Source organism: Rattus norvegicus, chromosome X (genome assembly GCF_021556685.1).
Source record: "Rattus norvegicus strain SHRSP/BbbUtx chromosome X, alternate assembly SHRSP_T2T, whole genome shotgun sequence".
Taxonomy (NCBI): Eukaryota; Metazoa; Chordata; class Mammalia; order Rodentia; family Muridae; genus Rattus; species Rattus norvegicus.
Genome location: NC_141554.1, coordinates 9,438,006 through 9,464,784, shown reverse-complemented (window position 1 = coordinate 9,464,784; position 26,779 = coordinate 9,438,006). Strand labels below are relative to the sequence as shown.

The 26,779-nt window shown below is 38.5% G+C and overlaps 1 protein-coding gene across 18 annotated transcripts in view; it reads left to right on the top strand.

Moving 5' to 3' along the window:
* Nucleotides 1-26,779, top strand: part of LOC147998132 (uncharacterized) — a 122,014-nt gene that overhangs the window by 3,708 nt on the left and 91,527 nt on the right. For 4 of the 18 annotated variants that reach the window (XM_087601152.1, XM_087601144.1, XM_087601137.1 and 1 more), the window contains exon 3: nucleotides 10,747-10,769. The exons of 4 other annotated variants lie outside the window; for them this stretch is intronic. In XM_087601152.1, coding sequence (XP_087457278.1) covers nucleotides 10,747-10,769 — 23 coding nt within the window. Of the gene's footprint in view, nucleotides 1-1,398; nucleotides 1,447-3,818; nucleotides 3,862-10,746; nucleotides 10,770-11,464; nucleotides 13,990-26,779 lie in introns of those variants that run through there. 10 more of the 18 variants (XM_087601139.1, XM_087601148.1, XM_087601138.1 and 7 more) reach the window with 8 other exon arrangements.

The window sequence follows — 26,779 nt, the reverse complement described above, 5'->3', positions numbered from 1 at the left end:
ACCTTTTTATTATTTATTCTTTTTTCCACTGAGTCTCACTCCTCATTTTATTTGTATGTGTATATTTTTGGAATAATTTTTAGAATCTCATCTCAATTTACTGTTGTGTGACAGACATTTTCTTGGGAAAGACAACACATACACCTATTCACCAAAGTCCAACTTGGTGAAGCAATGACTTTTATTGGGGTTAGTTATAGGAATGACTCAAAGACAGCTATATCACCAAAGCCCACTAAAGCATGGGTAATAACACCCAAAAAACTGAAAACTTAGAGCATACTTTATAATCTGTAGGTTACTTAAGTTACAGACTATTCTTTCCAAGTGGCTCAGATTATATGAGCCTCATCCTGGCTTCTCAGATGGTGTGTTATTTTGAATAGGTTTGTCCTTCATTGACTCATGTGTTTAAATGCTTGGCCCATGGGGAAGTGGCACTGCTAGGAGTTGTGACCTTGTTGGAGGAAGTGTGTCATGGTGGGAGGGAGCTTTGGAGTCTTTGAGGTCTTCTAATGCTCAAGCTCCACTGAGGCTAGTCAGACTCTCTTCCTCACTGCCTTTAAATCAAGATGTAGAACTCTCAGCTTCTTCATTGTAGAAGGTGGTTCTGATGCTTTGATTGGGAATCAGTTTGCTGATACTGAAGATTCTTGCTCTCAATTGGATTTTGATTTATAAATAAAGATGTCAATAGCCAATGACTGAGCATGGGATGGGACACTTAGAGTTGCATGGATAGGACACAGGAGAATCAGGAAAGATAAGAAGAGAGAGGAGAAAGGGAGATAAAACCAACCAGCCATATTAGTTTTTGGGTCTGACTGGTCCTGGGATAGAAGGGCCTGTTGTAGCAGGGGAAGGTTTAGGAGTGCCCAGTCATTGTGTCACCCAAGGCATTTCAGGACTGTGTGTGTTTTCTATCTTAGGATCCAAGATAGCTCCTGGAGTACTGAGTGACTATGACTTGCTGAGAACTCAAAGTGTTGTAGCAAAACTACATGCAAAAGGTGACACCCAATATGGGCCTCAAACCCATGACCCTGAGATTAAAAGCATCATTCTCTACCAACTGAGCTAGCTGGGCAACTAAGCTAAGGGCAGATTTAGAATGTTGAGCAAAGAGTAAAGGAAAAGGCATGCTAGCTGTGGAAGGCTTACAAGAGCTAAGTTGCTGAGTCATAAGGCAGGGTAAAAATGAGCTCTGTCTCTCTCTCTGTCTCTCTGTCTCTCTGTCTCAGTCTCTGTCTCTGTCTCTCTCTCTCTGTCTTTGTGTGTGTGTGTGTGTGTGTCTTTCATCTACAGATTCAAATAAACAGGGTGGTTGCTGATATTATGGTCCACCTGGAGCTTAAATCAAAGTAGAAGAAACTTCACCAGCATCATGTCTGCCTGCAGGCTGCCATGCTTCCTGTCATGATGAAAATGAACTAAACCTCTGAAACTGTAAGCCAGCCCCAATTGTTTTCTTTTATAAGAGATTCCTTGGTATGTGTGTGTGGTGGGGATTCCTTGGTCATAGTGTCTTTTCATAGAAATAAAACATTAACTAAAACAGAAATTGGTAGCAGGGACTTAGATACTGTTGTGAGAGACCTGGTCATGTTTTTGTTTGAAAGATGTGGATTTTTGGATTTTGGAAAGCACTGGAATATTTTAAGTGTGACTTAATGGGCCATATTAGAAGAAGGTTGGAAAACAATTGTTTTGAGGGTGATTTGAACTCTGAAGGTCTGACTCAAGAGGTTTCAGAGGAGACAAATTTTAGTATGTGGCCTAGAGAGTGTTGTGATATTTTAGTGAAGAATGTGACTGCTTTACCTCCATGTCTGAATAGTTTGCCTGAGGCTAAAATGAGGCAATTTAGATTAATTGCATTAGCAAATAAATCTCAATACAGTCTACCATAGACTCTGTCCAGTGGTTCACTCTTATGAAGAATATTTTGATCAAGCATACCAAGCTTAGAAATCAAAGATACAAAATCTATGGTTCAAGGATTAAAGGGGCACCAGTTAGTGAATTCCAGTTAATGAGCTAAATCCTGTTTCAAGGATAATAAATTGAATTAAGGGAGTGATGACCTTGGGGCTAGATCCTACCCACACAATCTTATTGTTTATGAATTAGCAGCTGAAAGGGGGAGAGTTGTATTACCTTAGATATTATTATGATCTGGTTATGGTTTTCATTTGTTCATAAAATATAGGATTGTGTGTCAAATTGATAAGGGATGGATTGTGATGGCTATTCTCAGTTGTCAAGTTGACTATATCTAGAATGAACTGCAATCCAGAATTTATAATGACCTTGTGAAAAGGAATTAAAAAAAGCTTAAGTCCAAGCATGGTAGTACATATCCTTAATCTCAGCACTCATGACACAGAGGCATGCAGATCTCTGAGCTCATGGTCAATTTACAGAGCAAGTTACAGGACATTCACGATTACGCAGTGAAGGAAGCCATTGAAAACAGAAAGCTCATAAAGATGTAATAGAATAAGGGGGACATGTTCCAGTCCTAATAACCAGTAGAACTCAGCAGTTTTGGTTATGTGACACTGGCTTTGGAGTTATGCATAGAAGGGGTTACTGGAACAATTGATGCTAGTTATCTAGAGCTAAGATATTAGTAGTGATTAAGAAAATACCAGCCTCATTGAGGTGAGATCTTCTGGGACATGTTTTCTGAGAGCACAAAGAAACTGTGTTCCAGAGATAGACCTCATTCTGGCAGCTAGACTTGGTAATGTACAAGAATCACCCAGGTGGTACTGGTTTTGAAGGCATGAAGGTGTGGGTCAGGGAGAGAAGCTGAGGCTTGGCACTGTGAGAGGCCAGGAAAGGCCACTGGTGAAGTTGCAGCCTCAGTTGCAGTTGATCACCCAGGATTGAGAGGTTCATGCGAAGAAGTTCAGGCTTGGCACCATGAAGCAAGCACATGAGAGGTTATTGGTGAAGCCTCACTGCATCAAAGTCCCCACCACAAGGTAGATGCAATACCATGGAATGACTACCAAGAACAACAGCAGCAACACAGTTGATTCAGCTAGAGCTTAGAGTGCAACAGAGGGCAGAACTGGAGAAGTGACCTTTGGAGGAGCTACAGGCCAGACTTGGCCCCAGGCAGTAGCCTGGGCCCAGATATTCCAATGCCCTCAGATGGTAGCAGCCCAGATTGTGAGCATCAGGTTTGACCTTTGGTAATAACTTGGGGAACAGACATTGACAAAGAACCCAGATGCAGCAGAATCATAGGCCCAAACATAGCTTTTGGTGGTAGCCAGGGCCAGGATCTCACCATGGCCTCCTCATATCTGCCTGTTTCTCACTGTTGTCTCCAAATCTATGTTTCTTCAGAGTGTAAGAAGAAACTTGGCCTCTTCCATCTCTCTACTGCACACTCCATCTTTCCCATCTCTCTATCACTTATTCATCAATCATAGTGATGCCCTTGGCAGATGCTTGCATGTCTTTCTTTCAGCTACCAGAGGCTGACCAGCCAGAGGGTAGGTGCTTGAGTGTTTTTTTCTGGCTTCCCCAGCCAAAGTGGCAGAGGATATAGGGTGAGGTATTTTATTACTTTGAGTGAAGTGTAGAAACTTCACTTGAGGACCTTTGAATGTTTGTGACTTTTTACTATCATTGCTTTTGAGCTTAATATAATGTTATAAATTTTATTCAGTCATCAACATATTTATACAACTAATGAGGAAAGAACATTGTATTTCAATTGTTTTTATATTGTTTTCAATCTTAAATGATTATTTTGCTAGATATTGACAATTTTCACTTAATGTTTTTTTTCTGGCCTTTAGGGTTTCAAATGAGAAATCCTTTATCAATAAAGTTGATATTGTTGTAAGTGTCTCACTTTTTGCTTAGTTTTCAGAAGTTTAACCATAACTGTACTTACTGTATCTTATGGCATATATTTCTTTGTAATGTTCCTATTGCTGAATTTTTCTTTTTGCCAATTTAAGGAGATTTTAGGTATAACTAAGAAGGCTTGGTATACTTATTGATCTTTGAACTTCAGAATATAGCATCAAGCTTAAATGCAACTGGTGCCTTTTAAATATTCACTGAATGAATATGTAGATAAATGTAGGAAGAGAGAAATGGATAAATTGTTCAACAGCTATAATAGATGGTCACCTGTAAGTTGGGGTTTCAGGAGCTGACTTAGTTGTTCTTAGTATAGTTTTGAATCTTAAGTGAAATGCAACTCTGTAGGAGGTAATGATTGACGTTATCTTTGATTACTCATGTCTTTCCATATGTGAAGCATATGATCTCATGCATTGATTGAAGAGAAGAGTGAAAGTAGTGAGGGAGGTCAGGAAAACCACTGAAGCCTTGCAAATCAAGGGAAAGTCCCAATTAAGATGGTGAACATTCCTAGGAGACCAAAAAATGCCAAGGCTCCACGTGTCACTCATTTGTTCAGAAACCATCTATGAATAAACATGGATGAATCCCTTGACATATATTTGGATAGAAAATTCACTATACTCTCAGATGTGCAGAAGGACAGCAGGCTTGAAACTGCTGCCCCACAGTTCCTCCTAGGTTTAGACCACAGGACTGGGAAGTCAAGCTTTGACTGCCCATTTCAGCTTAGATTAGAAGCAGCAACAAACTTGCATTGATTTCCAAGCCAACAAGGAAACATTTTGATTAATAGATTTTGCCTGAGGCAGAAGCAAGTTTACTGTGGTAGTTTATTGGAAAAATCTCCTCTGTGCAGAATGTATCACTTGGTTGTATGTATTTTATTTTATTTTATTTTTTCCCTTCCTTCTTCCTCCCTCCCTTCATCTCTTTGTCAAGTAAAAGTGACTTTCATACACAGAATATATCCAAAATACAATATTGGCTGAATTAGCATCAATTTAACTATATATTTAATAAAAGTGTATTTAGACCGTACTTGTATAGTCCCCAGTTAAATGAATTTGTACTTAAACAAAGCAAAGTTAATAATAACAAGTTAGATAAGATGTATGACCTGGTAAATACAATTTAATGAAATTTTCCTCAACTGGCAAGTAGACAGACTTATTATCTTAGCTGGGGTAAGGTTTTTCAGACACCAGCCAGAAATCTGTGGTCCTTTACCACTTAGGACTGGTTAAACTCTCATTCATGACCATTTTTCCAAATTACTTGGGGGAAATGCTACAAGTCTCCCTTTAGTAGCGTGAAGATTAGAAGTCTTCTGGAAAGAAAGCATATATTATTGCCCACAGAGCAGCTTAAATCTAGCCCCAGGCCCACACAGGAGAGTCTCACATTTCCAAGACAATGTGGAGTACAAAAATGTGTCTGAAGGCAGTGGAGTGGGAACATATGGCCAGCTTCAGGGTCCACCCTCTAGCAGTGTACAATGTTAGTCTAATTTTAAAAATGTCCAAAGGACTTTTTATGTTTACTCTAATTTTAGGTGAGAGAGCCAAGATAAAGAAAAGTTACAACCACAGAAGATTAGGGTTATTTTTATTTGAAATATTTAATGTTTAGAGGAAGAATGAGGTTATTTTGTGTCCCCATTTAACTGGCCTTCAAAGTTGATTGTTTTGGTTAATATGATTTTATATTTGGATGGAATTCTGGGTTTGTCTGCCAAATTTTTGCCTGTTTTTTTTTAACCTCCTAAGATTTCCAGGAGACTTTCTTTTGCTGCATTTAAACTTGCTTTATATACCTTATCCATAATGGAATAGAACTGGGTTAGTGATTTATAAAGATAATTAAAACAGGGAATTGACATTCTTTTTTACTTTTCTTTTATTTGTTTAGTTTTTCTTGCATTTGTGTATATGTACATGTGTCCTCATGTGTGGAAGGATCCATGTGCTTGTATGTGTTTATGGAAGCCAAAAGACAACTTTTGATGACATTTCTCAGCATTGTCGTCCACCTTGTTTTTTAGACAGGTCTTTTTGTTTCCTTGTAAATCTCTACAAAGGCTAGGCTAGCTGGTTAGTAAATTCCAGAGTTCAGCCTGTCTCTACTTCCTCAGCACTGGCATTATAAGCTTCTGCTATGGTAACTGGCTTTTTCATGAATAATTGAAATTGATTCAGATTCTTGTGAAGACTGACTTCACTATCTAACCTGTTTCTCCTTAACCTGCTTGTTGTCTGTCTGTCTGTCTGTCTGTCTATCTATCTATCTATCTATCTATCTATCTATCTATCTATCTATCTATCTATCTATCTATCTGCTTTTTTCAAGTTTCTTATTCTCCTTTTCTTTCCTTTTCTTTTAATTTATTCACTTTATATCCTAATTTCAGCCCCCGCACTGGTTACCCTATAACACAATCCTGTTCCCTTTCCCCTTCTCCTCTGAGAAGGTGGAGCTCCAAACTCCACATCGCCTCCACCCTGGCACATCAACTCTCTCCAGGGCTAGACACATCGTCTTCCACTGAGGACAAACAAAGCAGCCCAGCTAGAAGAATACATCCCACAGATAGGTAACAGCTTTTGAGATACCCCTGCTTGTGTTGTTCAGGACCCAAGAGAAGACCAAGCAGCATATATGCTACATATATCCAGGAGGCCTAGGTCTAGTTCATGTATGTTCTTTGGTTGTTGGTTCAGTCTCTGAGAGCCCCAAGGGTCCATTTTACTTCACTCCATTGGTCTTTCTGTGGAGTTCTTATCTCCTTTGGGGGCCCCGATCCTTCCCCCTACTCTCCTATGAGTCCCCAAGCTCCATCCAATGTTCGGGTGTGGGCATCTGTACCTGTATAAGTCTGATGCTCTCAAAGGACAGCCTTGTTAGACTCCTATCTATAAGCATAACAGAGTATTGCTAATAGTGCCAGGTATTGGTGTTTACCCATGAAATGGGATTCTAGTTGAGCCAGTTATTGCTTGGATATTCCCTCAGTCTCTGATCCATTCCCCTTCCATGCATTTCTTAAAGATAGGATAAATTTTGTGGTTGATGTAGTGTCCCTATTGCTCCATTGGGGTTCCTGCCTGGCTATAGGAGGTAGCCTCTTCGGGCACCATTTCCCCAATGCTATGAGTCACAGCTAAGGTCACCCCTATTGATTCTTAAACATCGCCTTTATCCCATGTTTTTAGCATCCCACCTTCAGACCCCTGCCAGTTACAGATTTATATTCATTCTCATGGCCATCTGGCCATCTCTCCTGACCTTCCCCAAACCTAATCCTGAACAACCCCTCCCCCATTCTCTGTCCCATCCCTTTTCATACCAAGTTCCCTACTTCCACCTGCCTCCTACAACTATTTTCCCCCTTTTAAATTAGATTTAAACATCCTCTTCTGGTCTTCCTTCCTGTTTAGCTCCTTGGAGTCTATGGAGTATAGGTAGCATGGGTATCCTGTATTTTATGGCTAATGTCTACTTGTAAGTGAGTACATATCATGCATGAGATTTGGGGTCTGGGTTACTTTACTCAGGATCATATTCTCATTTGCCTACAAAATTCATGGTCTTTGTTTTTTATACTGAATAATATTTCATTGTATAGATGTATCACATTTCCCTTATCCATTGTTCAGCTGAGGAACATCTAGGTTATTTCCAATTTCTAACTATTGTGAATAAAGCTGCTATGAAAATAGTTGAGCAAGTGTCCCTGTGGTATAGAGGGACATCTTTTTTAATATATGCCCAGGAGTGATATAGCTGTGTCTTGAAGTAGAACTATTTTCAGTTTTCTGAAACTTGACTTTCAAAGTGGTTGTACAATTTTGCATTTCCACCAGCAATGAAGGAATGTTCCTCTCGCTCCACATCCTTGCCATCATGTGCTATAACTTGAATTTTTGATCTTAGGCATTCTGACAAGTGTAAGATAGAATATCAGAGGTATTTTGGTTTGTATTTCCCTGATAACTAACGATATTGAAGATTTCTTTAAGTGCTTCCTTCGTCATTCAGGATTTCTCTGTTGAGAAATATCTGTTTAGCTATGTATTTTATTTTTTAATTGTGTTATTTGAGTTCTTGGTATCTAACTTCTTGAGGGTTGTCTTAGTTAGGGTTTTACTGCTGTGAACAGACACCATGACCAAGGCAACTCTTACAAAAACAACATTTAGTTGGAGCTGGCTTACAGGTTCAGAGATTCAGTCCATTATCATCAAAGTAGGAACACAACAACATCCAGGCAGGAATGATGCAGTCTGAGCTGAGAGTTTTACATCTTCAACTGAAGGCTGCTAGCAGAAAACTGGCTTCTAGGCAGATAGAATGAGGGTCTTACATCCCACACCCACAATGACACACCTACTCCAACAGGGCCACATCTAATAGTGCTAGTCCCTGGCTGAGCGTATACAAACCATTACAAATGCTTTCTAAAGTTTGGATATTAGCACTCTGTCAGATGTAGAGTTGCAGGCTGCCATTTTGTTCTATTTACAGGGTCCTTTGCTTTATAGAAGTTTTTCAGTTTCATGAGGTCCCATTTATCAATTGTTACTCTTAGTGCTTGAGCTATTGGTGTTCTGTTTAGAAGTTGTCTCTTGTAACAATGTATTCAAGGCTATTCCCCACTTTCTCTCCTATTAGATTTAGTGTAACTGGTCTTACATTAAGGTCTTTGGACTTGAGTTTTGTGCAGGGTGATAGAAATGGATCTATTTTCATTCATCTATATGCCGATATCCAGTTACACCAGAACCAATTGTTGAAGAGGTTTTCTTTTTCCATTGTATGGTTTTGTTATCTTTGTCAAAAATCAAGTGTCCATAATTGTATGGGTTTATTTCAGGGTCTTGGATTCAATTCCATTGATCAACCTGCCTGTTCCTATACCAATACCATGCAACTTTTATTACTAGTGCTCTGTAGTCCAGCCCGTCAGAGATGGTGATTCTTCTAGAAATTCTTTTATTGTTCAGGATTGTTTTAGCTATCTGTAGTGGTAAATAATAATTTTTAAAAAAGGAATCTAATATCATCTCACAATAGTGCTGGCTCTGGTGGGCCACATGGCATCTGCAAGGTATTTTCATCTCAATTAGCAAAGTATCTCACCTACTACATTCCCAATCTGCATCCCATGCTGCTGCCAACTACTCTCTGAGCCCAGCAGCAACTCTTTTTTTTCACATTCCCAGCATCTGCCCCCTGTGGTTATAGTCACAACTCTCAGTAACCTATTAAAGTCAAAACTCAATAAGCTTGTACTTTATCAATCAGATTTATCTTAAATTCTCATTCCACAAAACATTTGCACAATAGACTCACAACCAATAGAAATGATATAAACTGCCACCTAGATAAGATAAATTGACCTATAAAAATCTATCCCTTATGACATTCATAACTACCTGTGGTCATTTAAAGGCCACACAGATCTAGGTTGTCCTTCTCTGCCTCCATCTTGGTTCTTCTCTCTTTCTTTACTCTCTTTCCTCTTCCGCCTTACAAAAATTCTGCCTCTGCCTTACTTTTTCATTGTCCTATCACAGGCCTTGCCTTATCTTATGCTTGCCCTCACCTGCACATAGACATGAACTACAGCTATATTGTGTTTTTCTTTTCCTACATGAAGGTAAGAACTGCTCTGCCATGGTCCATTAAAAATGTGTTGGAATTTTGATGGGAATTGCATTGAATTTATAATTTGCTTTTTCTAATGGTTATTTTCACTGTGTCTATTTTAGCAATACACGAACATGGGAAATCTTTCCATCTTCTGATATAGTCTTCAGTTTCTTTCTTCAGTGACTTGTAGTTCTTGTCTTAAGGTCTTCCACTTGCTTGGTTAGAGTCACAGAGGATATTTTCTATTACTCATCGTTATTATAAATGGTATTATTTACTGAATTTCATTCTCAGCCCATTTATCATCTGTATACAGGAGGGCTACTGAATTTTTTAGTAAATTTTGTATCCAGTCACATTATTGAAGGTGTTTAACAACTGTAGGAGTTCTCTGGTAGAATTTTTGCAGTCACTTATGTACACTATCATATCGTCTGTGAGTAGCAATATTTTGACTTCTTCCTTTCTAATTTTTATCTCCTTGATCTCCTTTAGCTGTCTTATTGCTCTGGGTAGAACTTCAAGTACTATAATGAATAGATAGGGACAGAGTGGGCAGCCCTGTCTTGTCCCTGATTTTAGTGAAATTACTTTAAATTTCTCTCTATTTAGTTTGATGTTGACTATTGGCTTGCTGTATATTGTTTTGATTATGTTAGGCATGTACCTTATATCCCTGATCTTTCCAAAACTTTTAACATGAATGGGTGTTGGGTTTTATCAAAGGCCTTTTCAGCATTTAATGAGGTAATCATGTGATTTTTTAAATTTCAGTTTGTTTATATGACAGATTACGTTGATAGATTTTAGTATATTGAACCATCCCTGCATCCCTGGGATGAAGCCTACTTGATCATAGTGGATGATGTTTTTGTTGTGTTCCTAAACTCACTTTGCAAGTATTTTATTGAATGTTTTTGCATCAGTGTTCATAAGAGAAATTGGTTTGAAATTCTCTTTGTTGAGTCTTTGTGTTTCTTGTATGCAGCAGAATGATGGATCCTGTTTTTGCATCCATTATTTTAGCCTGTGCCTTTTTATTGGGGAATTGAGTACATGGATATTGAGAGATAATAACCAATTTTTCTTTATTCCTGTTATTTTTGTGCTTGTGGCATTAGTACCTATGTGTATTTGTGTGTATTTCCCTTGTTTTTGCTGGTATGTAATCACTTGTTTCCTGTCGGTTTTTTTTTAATGTAGCCTCCACAGTGTTGGGATTACAGGTATGTACCAACATGTCTATCTCAAGGACTCATTTTGTTAGTATTAAAAATTGTACTTTTATTTGATTTTTTCATTAATATCATTGGGGCTTATAGTTATTGTTTTAAGTAGAAACTTTTTCATATAGCAAGTCATGTATGCTAGTTTTGGTTTTTTTGTTTTGTTTTGGTTTTGGTTTTGGTTTTTTTTTTTAATCTTTATTAACTTGAGTATTTCTTATTTACATTTCAATTGTTATTCCCCTTCCTGGTTTTTAACATTATACCTGAAGTTTAAAGTTGAAAAGTACCATCTTGGTTTGTCATCTGTCTCCTGATGAACCTGCAACCTACTCTGATGTATCCTAGAAACAAACAAGTTTGACAAGCTGTCAAGAAAGGGCCCAAGTAGAACAAAAAGAGTCTGTCCATGCCTGTTCTCAGGTCATTGGAACTGCAAAACATCCAGAACCTAGAGCTGCTATGTGACCTCTTAGACTGCTGCACAGGGTCTACCATGGTAGTGCTTGACTCTACCTCCTTCTAGTCCTACTAGACACCTGTACTGAGGAAGGTGGATTGCCAAGTCTTTAGCTCATCTTCTCTGTGTGATTTATCTATGTAATTTGTATTTATCTTTATAGAATTTATGCTTATTTACAGGCTATAAAAGCCTTAGCACAAAAGGAGTCTCTGAGACTTTGTTCATGTTGCAGGAGCTGGGCTGTTACCTTGGCAAGCAAACGGCCTTGACTTTGCACATCATCATCAAGGATTTTGTCAGCAAGGCCTGCTTTGCATCCAGCTCCACCACAGTTTATAGCTGAGGGATTTGTAGCTCATCATGTGCCAAGACCATATCTGAGAGCATACCACGGCTTTCCTCATTTACTGGCTTGAAATGCCAGGGGTGTGGTCCAGACATTTTATTCATCATTTTGAATAAAAAACAATGGATATCTGAAAACAAAGTTCCTCCTCAATCTGAGGTGTCATATAATTTCCATGTTTTGTTCTAGAAATGATAGGGTTTAATTTACAAGTTTGATCAAATTTATGCTGGTAGATGGCATAATTATGAAGGCATTTGATCAAAGGTTATTATTTTCCAGGTGATTAACATTTGCTTCTACAAGTTGAATGCCTATTTTCATCACTGTTCAAAGGAACTGTCATAGTGTATAATTTGTTAATTTAGTCTACTTTTGTACTTTCTCTCATATGCATTTGATATCTGTTGTCTAGATCATTTGCTTTATTCATTGAGGTTTTACATAGGTTTTACATTTTGCATAGTAGATCTCTTTACTGTTATCAAATGTGACCCTTTATCAAATATTCCTCCATTACTATGGTTGTTTTTCTATTATTTGAATGAACTTGTCTCATTCTTGCCTATATTACTGAAAGTAGATAATGAAAATTTGCTTCAATTTATATTGTGATCATACTGATTTCAGAAGTAAATGAAGATAGTTTCGATTTTGCAATCTTTTTTATTTTTAAAGTATTCTTATTCATGAAGATTTTATATATTCATGTTAATATACATTTCAATGCTATGGGTATTAATATAAATATGGCCCTATCCAGTTTAAATTTCAGTTAGCTGTTCTTATAAGCATAAGACACAAACTACTTACAGACTATTTACAGACTAAAATGCTTTGCCTTTCACAAGATGGATATTTCTATTATAGAAACTTGATCAATTCAGTGATAATCCAGTTAACAAATACTCTAATAATGGTGTTTCATTGTGATGAAGTATACTAGGGTGAAATAGTTTCCTGGCAGTTTGGCAGACCCACATTAAAGCCCTGTTAAAGTTCATGATCTGTAATTTATATCTTTTTATAGGCTATAAAGAGTGGCTAAAAATGGTCAAGATTGACCAGTTCATTGTAGAATAGTGTGGAAAGGATTTATGGTTCTTGCTTTGTATTTCCATATTTCTGACTTTTAAATATTATACATGCATGACTTTCCTAATTCAAAATCTATTTTTTAATGAAAATGTACTTTTATACATCATAGGAAACATGTACCATATACACAGCTATGTATACCTCAAGTCTTTCCCTTTCTACTGAATGGTCATTCTGATAAAAGTAGACAAAGGCAATTTTAATGACTGGATGGACCTAAGTTCTAATTTCACTTCTGCTACCTACTATCCTTGTGACCCTAGACAAATTACTTAATCTCTGTGGCTGCCAATATTTTCAGCTATTACATGAAAATTGCTGTGAAATTATAGAAAATGTAAACAACACATTTCAGCACATAGAAAGGATTTAAGTTAAGGGATTAATCTATGGTAATTCACTGTTAAAGACAACCTCTATTAGTAAAATTGTGAAGCATGAACAAATCTTCCTTGCCCCCTATTTTTTTTTTTGTGACTTTCATGCCTCTACACCCTCAATAAATAACTTTCAGGATTCCACAGATGTGTTTTCTGCTTTTTGTTTAATTTCTTACTTACTCAGCTCCATCACTCTGTTATTAAATAAAGAAAACATTACAAGTTCTTTTTAAAATTATGTGATTTCAAACAGAATTCCTCAAGTGAATAGTTTAGCTTTGATGTTGAATGGAAATACTTACTGTTAACCATTAAAGGAATTTCAGGCTAGGATGTTATTTCTGACCCTCTACCCATGTCACTGTTTATGTTTTCTAGAATATATTACATGCATTTGGTTATGGTTTTATTGCTGTGAAGAGACACCACAGCCTAAGACAACTCTTATAAAAGCAAACATTTAATTGGGGCTGACTTACACTTTCACATGTCCAGTCCATTGTCATCATGACAGAAAGCATGGCAGTAAACAGGCAGATGCTGGGGAAGGATCTGAGAGTTCTACATTTTGATCTGCAGACTGCAGTAAGAGAGACTGTGTACCACAATGGGCATAACTTGAGAATAGGGACCTCAAAGCCCACCCCCACAGTAAAACACTTCTTCCAATAAGGCCACACTTCCTAACAGTGCCACTCACTATGGGCCAGGCAACATGACTCTATGGTGACCATTCTTATTCAAACAACCACACATAGTATTATTAGTGTTGAATCACCTGCGTATTTTGGGTTTACTTTGTTTCATTATAAATGATTGGAATTATAGTGCATATTGCTAAAGTCATCTTCCTATATCTTTCTTTTGAGAACAGTAAAAGTTTTCAACACTTTTCACGCTGATGAAAACATTAATAAATACTTGTATAAATGGAAGAAAAAGAGTGCTCTAGAAGGTTTTAATTTGTTTTCTATTCTTGCTTTTAATTTTAACAGATCTAGTCTCACTGTATTGCCTAGACTGGCCTTAAACATCTGAGGTCCAATTATCTATGTGCCTCATACATTCCTAATTTTTATGTCTATAATCTTGTCTCATTAGGGTGTATGCTATCCAAATGTATTGGTGACCATAAGCAAAAATAGTATGCACCATTCCTAATTAAGAAGAATTGTTCTTAGTAAATAAAGACAATGTAAGTGATGTTTCAGCTTTGTTCCTAAATGGCTGAAGAAGCCTAATATTAAGATTTAAAGTCCCAGAAGAAACAAAGTTAAAGACACAAACACCAAAAAACAACAAAAAGAAAGAAAGAAGAAAATAAAACAAAGAAAGAAAGGAAGGAAGGAAAAAGAGAAGAAATAAACAAGGAAGCAAGGAAGGAAGGAAGAAAGAAAGAAAGAAAGAAAGAAAGGAAGGAAGGAAGGAAGAGAGAAAGAAAGAAAGACAGACAGACAGACAGACAGACAGACAGACAGAAAGGAAAAAGCAAGCACAAGCAAGGAGGAAGAAAGGAAGGAAGGAAGGAGGGAAGGAAGGAAGGAAGGAAGGAAGGAAGGAAGGAAGAAATATAACCCTAGTGTACTAGATAAAGTCAGTTACAAAAGTTTAGAGTGCCATGATCATGATGATCATGGGGAGCCAAATCAACTAGGACATGGGCAAAAGGTGAACTCAAAGCAAGTGTGCAAGAGCCTGTTGGCAGTCAGGAGCCAAGGAATACCACAGTCACACCACAAAACAAACCTCATACATGAGATTTTGAGGAAGAAGAATGGAGTAGCAGCTGTTTCTCAATGGGAAGAGATAACAAAGGGCTGGACAATGGGGAGGGCCTTTTATAGGATTTTTGGAACATACCCAGTGTATAGTGAGCTAAGAGAAATATTCAGTGAAAAATTATAGAAGTATTGTGTGGCCATTAATGCTGAGTCACTAGGGCAAGGATTTCTAAGTCTCTGAAGCTTAAGGTCAAACTAGAGACTAGATTGTTTTTCTCTTGGTCCTGATCTCAGGCTTGACTTTTTTCCGTTATCCCTTGTACCTATATTTCTCCCTTTTTTGTTTACTATTGATAACTAATCAGGGGTCAGGAAAGAGAACAATATTATCATTAAACTATATCTTGTTGTATGGGGGCATCAAAGAACATGGAGCAAACTTGATCTTCTCCATCAGGGCACAATCTGAGGTTATGGGTCTCAGGACTCATGGTTAGAGACAAATGACCCTGTAATAGCAAATGATTATGGTCTGGTTAGAAATCTATTGGATTTGCTATTGAAGAAGTCTAGACAAGAAGTTTATAAAATAAGGTGCAACTAGTAGGATTAGGGAAAGGAAGAGAAGGAGTTAAGGAATATAATATCCAGACTGGGCATGGTGGTGCATGCTATTAAACCCAGCACTTGGAAGGCAGAAGCATCTAGATTTCTGGGAGTTTCGGGCAAGCCTGATCTGAAACTTTAATCTGGGAGAGTCAGGACATGTCATACAGAGAAGCCCTATATAGAAGAAGAAGAAGAAGAAGAAGAAGAAGAAGAAGAAGAAGAAGAAGAAGAAGAAGAAGAAGAAGAAGAAGAAGAAGAAGAAGAGGAGGAGGAGGAGGAGGAGGAGGAGGAGGAGGAGGAGGAGGAGGAGGAGGAGGAGGAGGAGGAGGAGGAGGAGGAGGAGGAGGAGGGAGGAGGAGGAGGAGGAGGAGGAGGAAGAAGAAGAAGAAGAAGAAGAAGAAGAAGAAGAAGAAGAAGAAGAAGAAGAAGAAGAAGAAGAAGAAAAGCAGTATCAAATTCCATGTTAGATGGTCAGTGATCCATTGGCTAGGGGCATAGAGCTGTTCTTTATCTTTTTGGACATCCCTCTGGAGTTGTTGGTTCTTATTTTCTATTATACCTGATGGGCTGACATAGTAGTAATATTCCTCCATGAGGAAGAGGCAAAGCTACTCTTCTCACCCGTTAGTAGATGTAATCCTCACAGACTTTGAGCACCATGGTATCCAGTGAGTCTATTTGGCCCTGGAGAGTGAGAATGGATAGACACACCCTTTTCAGGTCCTAGATGAACTGTGATGAAAATGGATAGTAGATAGGGAAGTAGTTAGTCCCAATGATCTAATGGTGCAACCAGCATTTATACCCAGAACTATAAGAAGGGGTAAGAACATAATCCATTTATTTGCTATGCTGTGCCACAACAAACTGTGTGATAGGAACTGGCAAGGCTATTCTCTGGGTATCACACCTAATTTGGAGCAAAAGAAGACCAGGGTACAAGTTTTGGACCACCCAACAGGTAGGCAGTGGTAGACTTTAGGTCCATAGAGAATGGAAAGATTGTAAACATTCAAACATAAGAGCTGGGTGGTAGAGCTCAGGGTCAATGTATTGTCACTATAATCTGAGGGATCTAGTGTGCCTATAAAGCATATCCTTAAGGAATTAATGCAATCTGTGATGTCAAAGTGAGAAAAGTGGAAAAAATAAGGGTGGTAGCAATATTTGAATCTATGACAAGGTTGCAGAATCCCAGAACAGCTTAAAGAAGCTACAGAACTACCAGGCAGCTCCTAGAGGGGAGAAGACAAGCAAACAAGGGTGTTCCAATAAAGGGAGAGGAATATTTTAGGAACTAGTGAGCTGTCCATACGATGGGGCCCCAGACCATAGCAGGCTCCAGGAGCCAGAGGGAGGGTACTTACTAAGTAGATGAGGAAAGAAGAATGGTTAGAACTGTTTGGAGTAAATAAATATCTGAAGAGGTAGATTCTAGAATTTGGAAACAAATATGCTAGGTGGCATTAATAAATGATATGTCATACCTTAGGACACTCAAATCAGTACCTTGAGTCAGATCAGAGCTTGGTTTGGAATTGCTAATTTCCATTGATAGTGGAAAGGCATAGGTAAGAGATACTAGTTTGTCTTGTTGATTAGTGGTTCAGGCTTGGAGGGCCCATTGAAGCTTTTGAAAAGACTTGGGAATGGACACAAACGAGGAGGAGTTTGTGTGAGGGGCCAAGTGCCATTTCCTATAGACAGCAATCATGGAGGGAAAAAGAGGGAATCCAAGATCATATGCAACCAGACCCTAAGGGACCATAAGAAACCCTAGGAGGGTGGAAGGAATTGTGAGTGAATGAATAAGTGTTATCTATGGCCTTATGAGTTGAACTAATAGTTATCTCCCAATAAGTAATCTGAATGATGGACAACTGGACCTTATAGGATGGTACTTTATGTCCCTAGGCATACAAAAAGTTTAGTAGCAGTATCAGCCAAACTAACTTGTAGGAATGCACATCAGTAGAGAAGATCATCTACTTATTATATAAGCTTAGATTTAGAGACATAGTAAGTCAGAAGCCAAATCCTGGTCAAATAGAGGTGCGATAAGCAAGAACCCCTGGGGTAGGACAGTACATATGAATTGAATATAAGAGGCTTGGGTGTCTGGATCAGTCCAAGTAAAGGCAAAGATATGTTTTTGACTGGGGATTGGAAAGAATAAAAAAGAAAGCATTTTTGAGGTATAAGACAGGAAAATGAGTGGTTACTAAGGGGATAATAGAAAGGAAAGTACAGGAGTTGGCTATTAATGGGTGGAGGGGAACCACTGTAGAGTTAATACTTGGAAATCTTGTTCCCAGATGTCCTTCAACAGTGGGGTGCATACAGAAAGTGTGGTACACAATGGAGTACTACACAGCTGTTAAAAACAATGGCTTCATGAAATTCTTTTTTTTTTCACATTTATCAACTTGGGTATTTCTTATTTCCATTTCGATTGTTATTCCCCTTCACAGTTTCTGGGACAACATCACCCTAACATCGCCCGCTCCCCTTCCCTATGGGTGTTCTCCTCCCCATCTTCCCCCCCATTACTACCTTCCCCCCAAAAATAAAGTTCACTGGGGGTTCAATCTTGGCAGGACCAAGGGCTTCCCCTTCCACTTGTGCTCTTACTAGGCTATTCATTGCTACATATGCAGTTGGAGTCCAGGGTCAGTCCATATAGTCTTTGGGTAGTGGCTTAGTTACCGGAAGCTCTGGTTGGTTGGAATTATTGTTCATATGGGGTCTCAAGCCCCTTCAAACTCTTTTAGTCCTTTCTAAGATTCATTCAAGGGGGTCCCGTTCTCAGTTGAGTGGTTTTCTGCTGGCATTCGCCTATGTATTTGTGGTATTCTGGCTGTGTCTCTCAGGAGAGATCTACATCCGGTTTCTGTCGGCCTACACTTCTTTGTTTGATCCATCTTATCTAGTTTGTATGAGCCACATGTGGGGCAGGCTCTGAATGGGTGTTCCTTCTGCCTCTGTTCTAAACTTTGACACCATATTCCCTGCCAAGGGTATTCTTGTTCCCCTTTTAAAGAAGGAGTGAAGCATCTGCATTTTGGTCATCCTTCTTGAGTTTCATGTGGTCTGTGCATCTAGGTTAATTCAAGCATTTGGGCTAATAGACACTTATCAATGCGTGCATACCATGTGTGTTTTTCTGTGATTGGGTTACCTCACTCAAGATGATATTTTCCAATTCTATCCATTTGCCTATGAATTTCATGAAGTCATTGTTTTTGATAGCTGAGTAATATTCCATTGTGTAGATGTACCACATTTTCTGTATCCATTCCTCTGTTGAAGGGCATCTGGGTTCTTTCCAGTTTCTGGCTATTATAAATAAGGCTGTGATGAACATAGTGGAGCATGTGTCTTTTTTATATGTTGGGGCATCTTTTGGGTATATGCCCAAGAGAGGTATAGCTGGATCCTCAGGCAGTTCAATGTCCAATTTTCTGAGGAACCTCCAGACTGATTTCCAGAATGGTTGTAGCAGTCTGCAATCCCACCAACAATGGAGGAGTGTTCCTCTTTCTCTGCATCCTCGCCAGCATCTGCTGTCACCTGAGTTTTTGATCTTAGCCATTCTCACTGGTGTGAGGTGAAATCTCAGGGTTGTTTTGATTTGCATTTCCCTTATGATTAAAGATGTTGAACATTTCTTTAGGTGTTTCTCAGCCATTCAGCATTCCTCAGCTGTGAATTCTTTGTTTAGCTCTGAACCCCATTTTTTAATAGGGTAATTTGTCTCCCTGCCATCTAACTTCTTGAGTTGTTTGTATATTTTGGATATAATCCCTCTATCTGTTGTAGGATTGGTAAAGACCTTTTCCAAATCTGTTGGTTGCCATTTTGTCCTAACCACAGTGTCCTTTGCCTTACAGAAGCTTTGCAGTTTTATTAGATCCCATTTGTTGATTCTTGATCTTAGAGCATAAGCCATTGGTGTTTTTTTCAGGAAATTTTCTCCAGTGCCCATGTATTCGAGATGCTTCCCCACTTATTCTATTAGTTTGAGTGTATCTGGTTTGATGTGGAGGTCCTTGATCCACTTGGACTTAAACTTTGTACATGGTGATAAGCATGGATTGATCTGCATTCTTATACATGTTGACCTCCAGTTGAACCAGCACCATTCGCGGAAAATGCTATCTTTTTTTCCATTGGATGGTTTTGGCTCCTTTGTCAAAAATCAAATGACCATAGGTGTGTGGGTTCATTTCTGGGTCTTCAATTCTATTATGCTGGTCTGTCTGTCTGTCTCTGTACCAAAAGCATGCAGTTTTTATCACTATTGCTCTGCAATACTGCTTGAGTTCAGGGATAGTGATTGCCTAGGAAGTCCTTTTATTGTTGAGGATAGTTTTAGCTATCCTGGTTTTTGTTATTCCAGATGAATTTGCAAATTGTTCTGTCTAACTCTTTGAAGAATTGGATTGGTATTTTGATGGGGATTGCACTGAATCTGTAGATCGCTTTTGGTAAAATGACAATTTTTACTATGTTAATCCTGCCAATCCATGAGCATGGGAGATCTTTCCATCTTCTGAGGTCTTCTTCAATTTCTTTCTTCAGAGTCTTGAAGTTCTTATTGTACAGATCTTTTACTTGCTTGGTTAAAGTCACACCGAGGTATTTTATATTATTTGGGACTATTATGAAGGGTGTCATTTCCCTAATTTCTTTCTAGGCTTGTTTCTCTTTTGTGTAGAGTAAGGCTACTGATTTACTTGAGTTAATTTTATACCCAGCCACTTTGCTGAAGGTGTTTATCAGCTTTAGTAGTTCTCTGGTGGAACTTTTGGAATTACTTAAATATATTATCATACCATCTGCAGATAGTGATATTTTGACTTCTTGTTTTTCTAATCTGTATCCCTTTGACCTCCTTTTGTTGTCTGATTGCTCTGGCTAGAACTTCAAGAACTATATTGAATAAGTAGGGAGAGAGTGGGCAGCCTTGTCTAGTCCCTGATTTTAGTGGGATTGCTTCAAGTTTCTCTCCATTTAGTTTAATGTTAGCAACTGGTTTGCTGTATATGGCTTTTACTATGTTTAGGTATGGGCCTTGAATTCCTCTTCCTTCCAGGTCTTTTATCATGAAGGACTGTTGAATTTTGTCAAATGCTTTCTCAGCATCTAATGAAAAGATTATATGGTTTTTATCCTTAAGTTTGTTTATATAGTAGATTACATTGATGGTTTTCCGTGTATTAAACCATCCCTCCATGCCTCATATGAAGCCTATTTGATCATGATGGATAATTGTATTGATGGGCACTTGGATTCAGTTTGCAAGAATTTTATTGAGTATTTTTGCGTCGATATTCATAAGGGAAATTGGTCTGAAATTCTCTTTCTTTGTTGGGTCTTTGTGTGGTTTAGGTATATGAGTAATTGTGGCTTCATAAAAGGAATTCCGTAGCACTCCATCTGTTTCAATTTTGTGGAATAGTTTGGATAGTATTGGTATGAGGTCTTCTATGAAGATCTGATCGAATTCTGCACTGAACCCATCTGGACCTGGGCTCATTTTGGTTGGGAGACCTTTAATGTCTGCTTGTATTGCTTTAGGAGTTATGGGGTTGTTTAAATGGTTTACCTGTGCCTGATTTAACTTCGGTACCTGGTATCTGTCTAGTAAATTGTCCATTTCCTGCAGATTTTCAAGTTTTGCTGAATATAGGCTTTTGTAGTAGGATCTGATGATTTTTTGAATTTCCACTGATTCTGTAGTTATGTCTCCCTTTTCATTTCTGATTTTGTTAATTTGGAAACATTCTCTTTATCCTCTGGTTAGTCTAGCTAAGGGTTTATCTATCTTGTAGATTTTCTCAAAGAAGCAGCTTTTGGTTCTGTTGATTCTTTGTATAGTCCTTTTTGATTCTACTTGATTGATTTCAGCTCTGGCATTTATTTATTTCCTGTGTTATACTCCTCCTGCGTGTATTTTCTTCTTTTTGTTCTATAGGTTTTAGGTGTGCTGTCAAGCTGCTGATATATGCTCTCTCCTGTTTCTTTCTGCAGGCCCTCAGAGCTAGGAGTTTTCCTCTTAGCACAGCTTTCATTTTATTCCATAAGTTTGGGTATGCTCTACCTTCATTTTCATTAAAATCTGAGAAGTCTTTAATTTCTTTCTTTATTTCTTCCTTGACCAGGTTATCATTGAGTAGAGCACTGTTCATTTTCCATGTTTATGTGGGCATTCTTCCCTTATTGTTGTTGAAGGCAAGATTTAGCCCATGGTGGTCTGATAGGACACATGGGATTATTTATACGTTTCTGTATCTGTTGAGGCCTATTTTATGATCGATTGCATGGTCAATTTGGAGAAAGTAGTACGAGGTGGCGAGAAGAAGTTGTATCCTTTTGTTTTAGGATAGCATGTTCTATAAACATCTCTTAAGTCCATTTGGTTCATGAGTTCTCTTTATCATGTCTATGCCTCTGTTTAATTTCTGTTTCCATGATCTGTCCACTGATGAGAGTGGGGTGTTGAAATCTTCTACTATTACTGTGTGAGGTGCAATCTGTGCTTTGAGCTTTAGTAAGGTTTCTTTTATATATGTAGGTGCCCTTGTATTTGGAGCATAGATATTTAGGATTGAGAGTTCATCTTGGTGGATTTTTCCTTTGATGAATATGAAGTGTCCTTCCTTATCTTTTTTGATTACTTTTAGTTGAAAATTGATTTTACTCGATATTATAATGGCTACTCGAGCTTGCTTCTTCAGACCATTTGCTTGGAAAGTTGTTTTCCATCCTTTTACTCTGAGGTAGTGTTTGTCTTTGTCTCTGAGGTGTGTTTCCTGTAGGCAGCAGAATGCAGGGTTCTCATTGTGTATCCAGTTAGTTAATCTATGTCTTTTTATTGGTGAATTGGGTCCATTGAGGTTGAAAGATATTAAGGAATAGTGATTGTTGCTCCCTGTTATATTTGTATTTGGATGTGAGATTAGGTTTGTGTGCTTTTCTTCTCCTTGTTTTGTTGCCAAGATGATTAGTCTCTTGCCTTTTCTATGGTGTAGCTTGCCTCCTTATGTTTGGTTTTACCATTTGTTATCCTTTTGTAGGGCTAGATGTATAGAAAGATATTGTGTAAATTTGGTTTTGTCATGGAATATCTTGGTTTCTACATCTATGTTAATTGAGAGTTTTGCTGCATACAGTAACCTGGGCTGGCATTTGTGTTCTCTTTGGGTCTGTATGACATCTGTCTAGGATCTTCTGGCTTTCATAGTCTCTGGTGAGAAGTCTGGTGTGGTTCTGATAGGTCTGCCTTTATATGTTACTAGACCTTTTTCCCTTATTGCTTTTAATAATCTTTATTTGTGTTGCACATTTGGTGTTTTGACTATTATGTGAAAGGAGGAGTTTCTTTTCTGGTCTAATCTATTTGGAGTTCTGTAGACTTCTTGCATGTTTATGGGCATGTCTTTCTTTAGGTTAGAGAAGTTTTCTTCTATGATTTTGTTGAAGATATTTACTGGTCCTTTGAGCTGGGAGTCTTCACTCTCTTCTATACCTATTGTCCTTAGGTTTGATCTTCTCATTGAGTTCTGGATTTCCTATATGTTTTGGGCCAGTATCTTTTTCCATTTTAGATTATATTTGACACTTGTATCGATGATTTCTATGGAATCTTCTGCTCCTGAGATTCTCTCTTCTATCTCTTGCATTCTCTTGGTGATGCTTGTATCTATGGCTCCTTGTCTCTTCCTTTGATTTTCTATATCCAGGGTTGTCTCCCTTTGTGCTTTCTTTATTGCTTCTATTTCCATTTCTAATTCCTTCACCTATTTTATTATGCTTTCCTGGAATTCTTTTAGGGATTTTTGTGATTCTTCTCTGTAGGCTTCTACTTATTTATTTATATTTTGCTGCATTTCTCTAAGGGAGTTCTTCATGTCTTTCTTGAAGTCCTCCATCATCATGATCAAATGTGATTTTAAATATAGAGCTTTTCTGGTGTGTTTGGATATTCAGTGTTTACTTTGATGGGAGAATTGGGCTCTGATGATGCCATGTAGTCTTGGTTTCTGTTGCTTGGATTCCTGTGCCTGCCTCTCACCATCAGGTTGTCTCTGGTGCTACCCTATTCGGCTATTTCTGACAGTGGCTAGACCGTCCAATAGGCCTGTTTGTCAGGAGTGCTTTAGACCTCTCTTCTTGTTTTCTTTCAGCCAGTTATGGGAACAGAGTGTTCTGCTTTCAGTCTTTCCTGTCTACTGGTCTTCAGCTGTTCCTATGGGCCTGTGTACTGAGTCTACCAGGCAGGTCGGTTGAAGCAGAAAAGTTGGTCTTACTTATGATTCCATGTCTGAAGTTCCTCTGTGGGACAGCTTTTGAGTTCTCGGTGAGGCCGTCTACCAGGAGGGTCTGCACCACCGTTTCCCGGGGTCCCCGTGCACCCAGATCCCAGATGGTGTTACACGTTTTCCTCTGGAGTCAAAAATGTGCGCACAGTGCAGTCTCTTCTGGCTTCCCAGGTGTGTCTACCCCTCTGAAGGTTTAGCTCTCCTTCCCATGGGATTTGGGTGTAGGGAGCTGTTGAACAGGTCCCTTCAGGTCTGGGAGGAAATCTCTTTCTATTTCTTTAATCCCTCAATGTAATTGTAAAATTCCCAAATAATATTGGGATGCATGGTACTGTTAACCAGACATTTGAATTGGTTATTTAAAGAATATTGAAGCAACATTTGATTGCAAAACAAAATAATATTTAGGCAGGATTCATGGAAGGTTGATTGGGACCAAGCTATTCAGTGGGTCATCACCATGCTCAACAGGCTCAGGGATAGCTCCAAGACATAGTGTCTGGTGCCAGTGCTTTCACATGATGTCGAAACGATTTCTGAAATGCAACAAAAACTGAACTCAAAAACAAGGTCTTACACACAGGAAAGGATGGGGAATGGAATTACACAGATTCATAAAGCCACAGAAGCACAAAAGAAGCCATGATTAAAGAAAAGCTTAGGGTGCAAGAAAGGTTAGCAGTCACCCAATTTGCCCCCAAAAAGCTGCAGGATTGCAGCTCTAAAGGTAAGTATCTGAGATATGGGGTCTGTGAAGAGGGCTAGCAATAACCACGAAGACCATGGCTGGGGGTACCCCACTTCCAAGAATATCAGTGCAGTGCTTGATACTCAACTGTCACTTACTCAGACATAGGGAGACATTTACACTCCCTTATAGGGGAAGTTACCAAATTACCACTGGTGGATAGGATGCTATAAGATTGGTAAGCTAAAAGTTGAGTCCTTTGCAGGTATCTGGTTTTGATCCTGGTGTGACTTAGACCCCAAGGGGGAGCAAAGGTGTCAGATAAGTCTATCTGAGTAAAAAAAAAACAATATAAGGGCTTTTCCAGCACAAGGGCATATCGACAATTTGGAACCAAGAAATACCAAAGAGTCATAACACCCACCAAGCCTTATAGAAAAGATTTATTGGGGAGAACAGAGTAACAGCTGCTTCTGAATACGAAGAAACAGTAGAGGACTGGGAGGAGGAAAATGCCTTTTATAGGGCTTTTATAGAACATGTAAGGGAGAAATGAAGGAGTAGGCATATACACAAAATATGCTACTGGAGCATGTCCAGTGATCTAGTGGAAAAGAAACAGCACAGCCAGAGGTATTTTCCATTACTGTTGAGTCATGTGGGCAGGGATTTCCAAGTCTTGGATCTCCAAGTCAAGCCAAGAGGCAGGGTGTTTTTCCTTGGTACTGGTCTCAGTTTGGGATCAAGTCAGGAGCAAGGTGTTTTTCCTTTGGCCTTGCTCCCTACAATGTGTGCTGGGAGGGCTAGAACAACTGGTAGTTAAGGAGGAGAGGATGCATGGCAGGCAATTTACAGTTTAAGGAGGATATAGGCCCGAGTATACTTTTCCTACCTGGATGTTTCCATCTGTCTGAACACTGCTTAGATTAACCAGCTGTCATGTTAAACATCTTTACATTTACCCATCTCTTAATTTAAATGACCTTGAAGCATTGTCTTGTAGTATAAAGCACTGTATGAACTGTCAATGCATAGCATTGCTTGATCTCCAAAAAGGAGAAGCATGAAGAAAATCTTAAGCAGTAAGAAAGAAAAACAAATGAAGTAATTACCATTTTTATTTCAGTTCCTCTCTGAAAGTTATACTAAAGTTCACACATTTTCTGCATATAAAATTTAAACATCTCAAACAAAGTGACATTATAGAGTAGAGATGAGTTTTACATGTGTTCTTAGGCTGTCAGCTGGTTGAAGTTTTAGATAATAGCCCTAACCCTCATGCCTTAAGAATAAAATAAAATATTTTTGTTCTTTTCCCTTCTCCCATTTCCTCCTCCTCCTCCTCCTCCTCCTCCTCCTCCTCCTCCTCCTCCTCCTCCTCCTCCTCTTCTTCTTCTTCTTCTTCTTCTTCTTCTTCTTCTTCTTCTTCTTTAAACATTTTACCTTCTTCTTCCCCCTGTCTTCTTTCTCCTCTTCATCTTCATCTTCCTCCTCTTCTTTCTACTTCTGGAGGTAGGATCTCTTTATTTAGCTGAGGATAGTATCAGTCTCATGATAGCTCTGCCTCTATCTCCCTAGTACAAGTACTTGTAGCCATGTACCCCCTACCTCTGAGTCATTCAACCATTTTTAAGGAAACAGAGATGGTTCTTTGATTTAATTTTCTTGTGTGTATACTGATTGAGTCAATAGTACCAAGAAATTCCTTTACTTCAAAATCTTATTTTATGAAATAGAAGTATAGCTTAATTGTAGGTCACTTTTGTATGTATACAGCCTTGGATTCCATTCAAACACACACACACACACACACACACACACACACACAAATAGTGAGGGAGGGAGGGAGGGAGGGAGAGAGAGAGGAGGGGGTAGAACCCTAACTAATACAGTCATGGTCATGTCACTCATAAGAGCAACAGGAGTGAACTAAGGGAAATCTATTCCAATAAATTCCTCATGTTTTTCTTCCTGTATTAAAATTGCTCTTTTATTCCTTTAATCTATTATTTTTGACAACTAAATGTGAATTTGACCAATTCCATACTTAAACACAGCTTACTCAATATATCACTCCACAGATATATATGAGACAGTTACCGGCCCTTCAGAACATTATGAGGCATACTGGTAGACTCCAGGGAACAATAAGTCTAAAATTCTATATTCTTTCTTTTTGTGAGTATTATACCACCTGCAGAAGCTGTTAACAGTGAATATTTCACATGTCATTGGGCTGTAGATTGTAAAGATCTCTCTGAATCTCTATTGCTCTGCCCACATTTACATCCTTTGAGCACATCTAAGATTTCCAACTAGCTAATGAGCTCTGGATTCCTTTAACTTCCTAATAAGTGGATCTTATTCATAACATTGTCCTT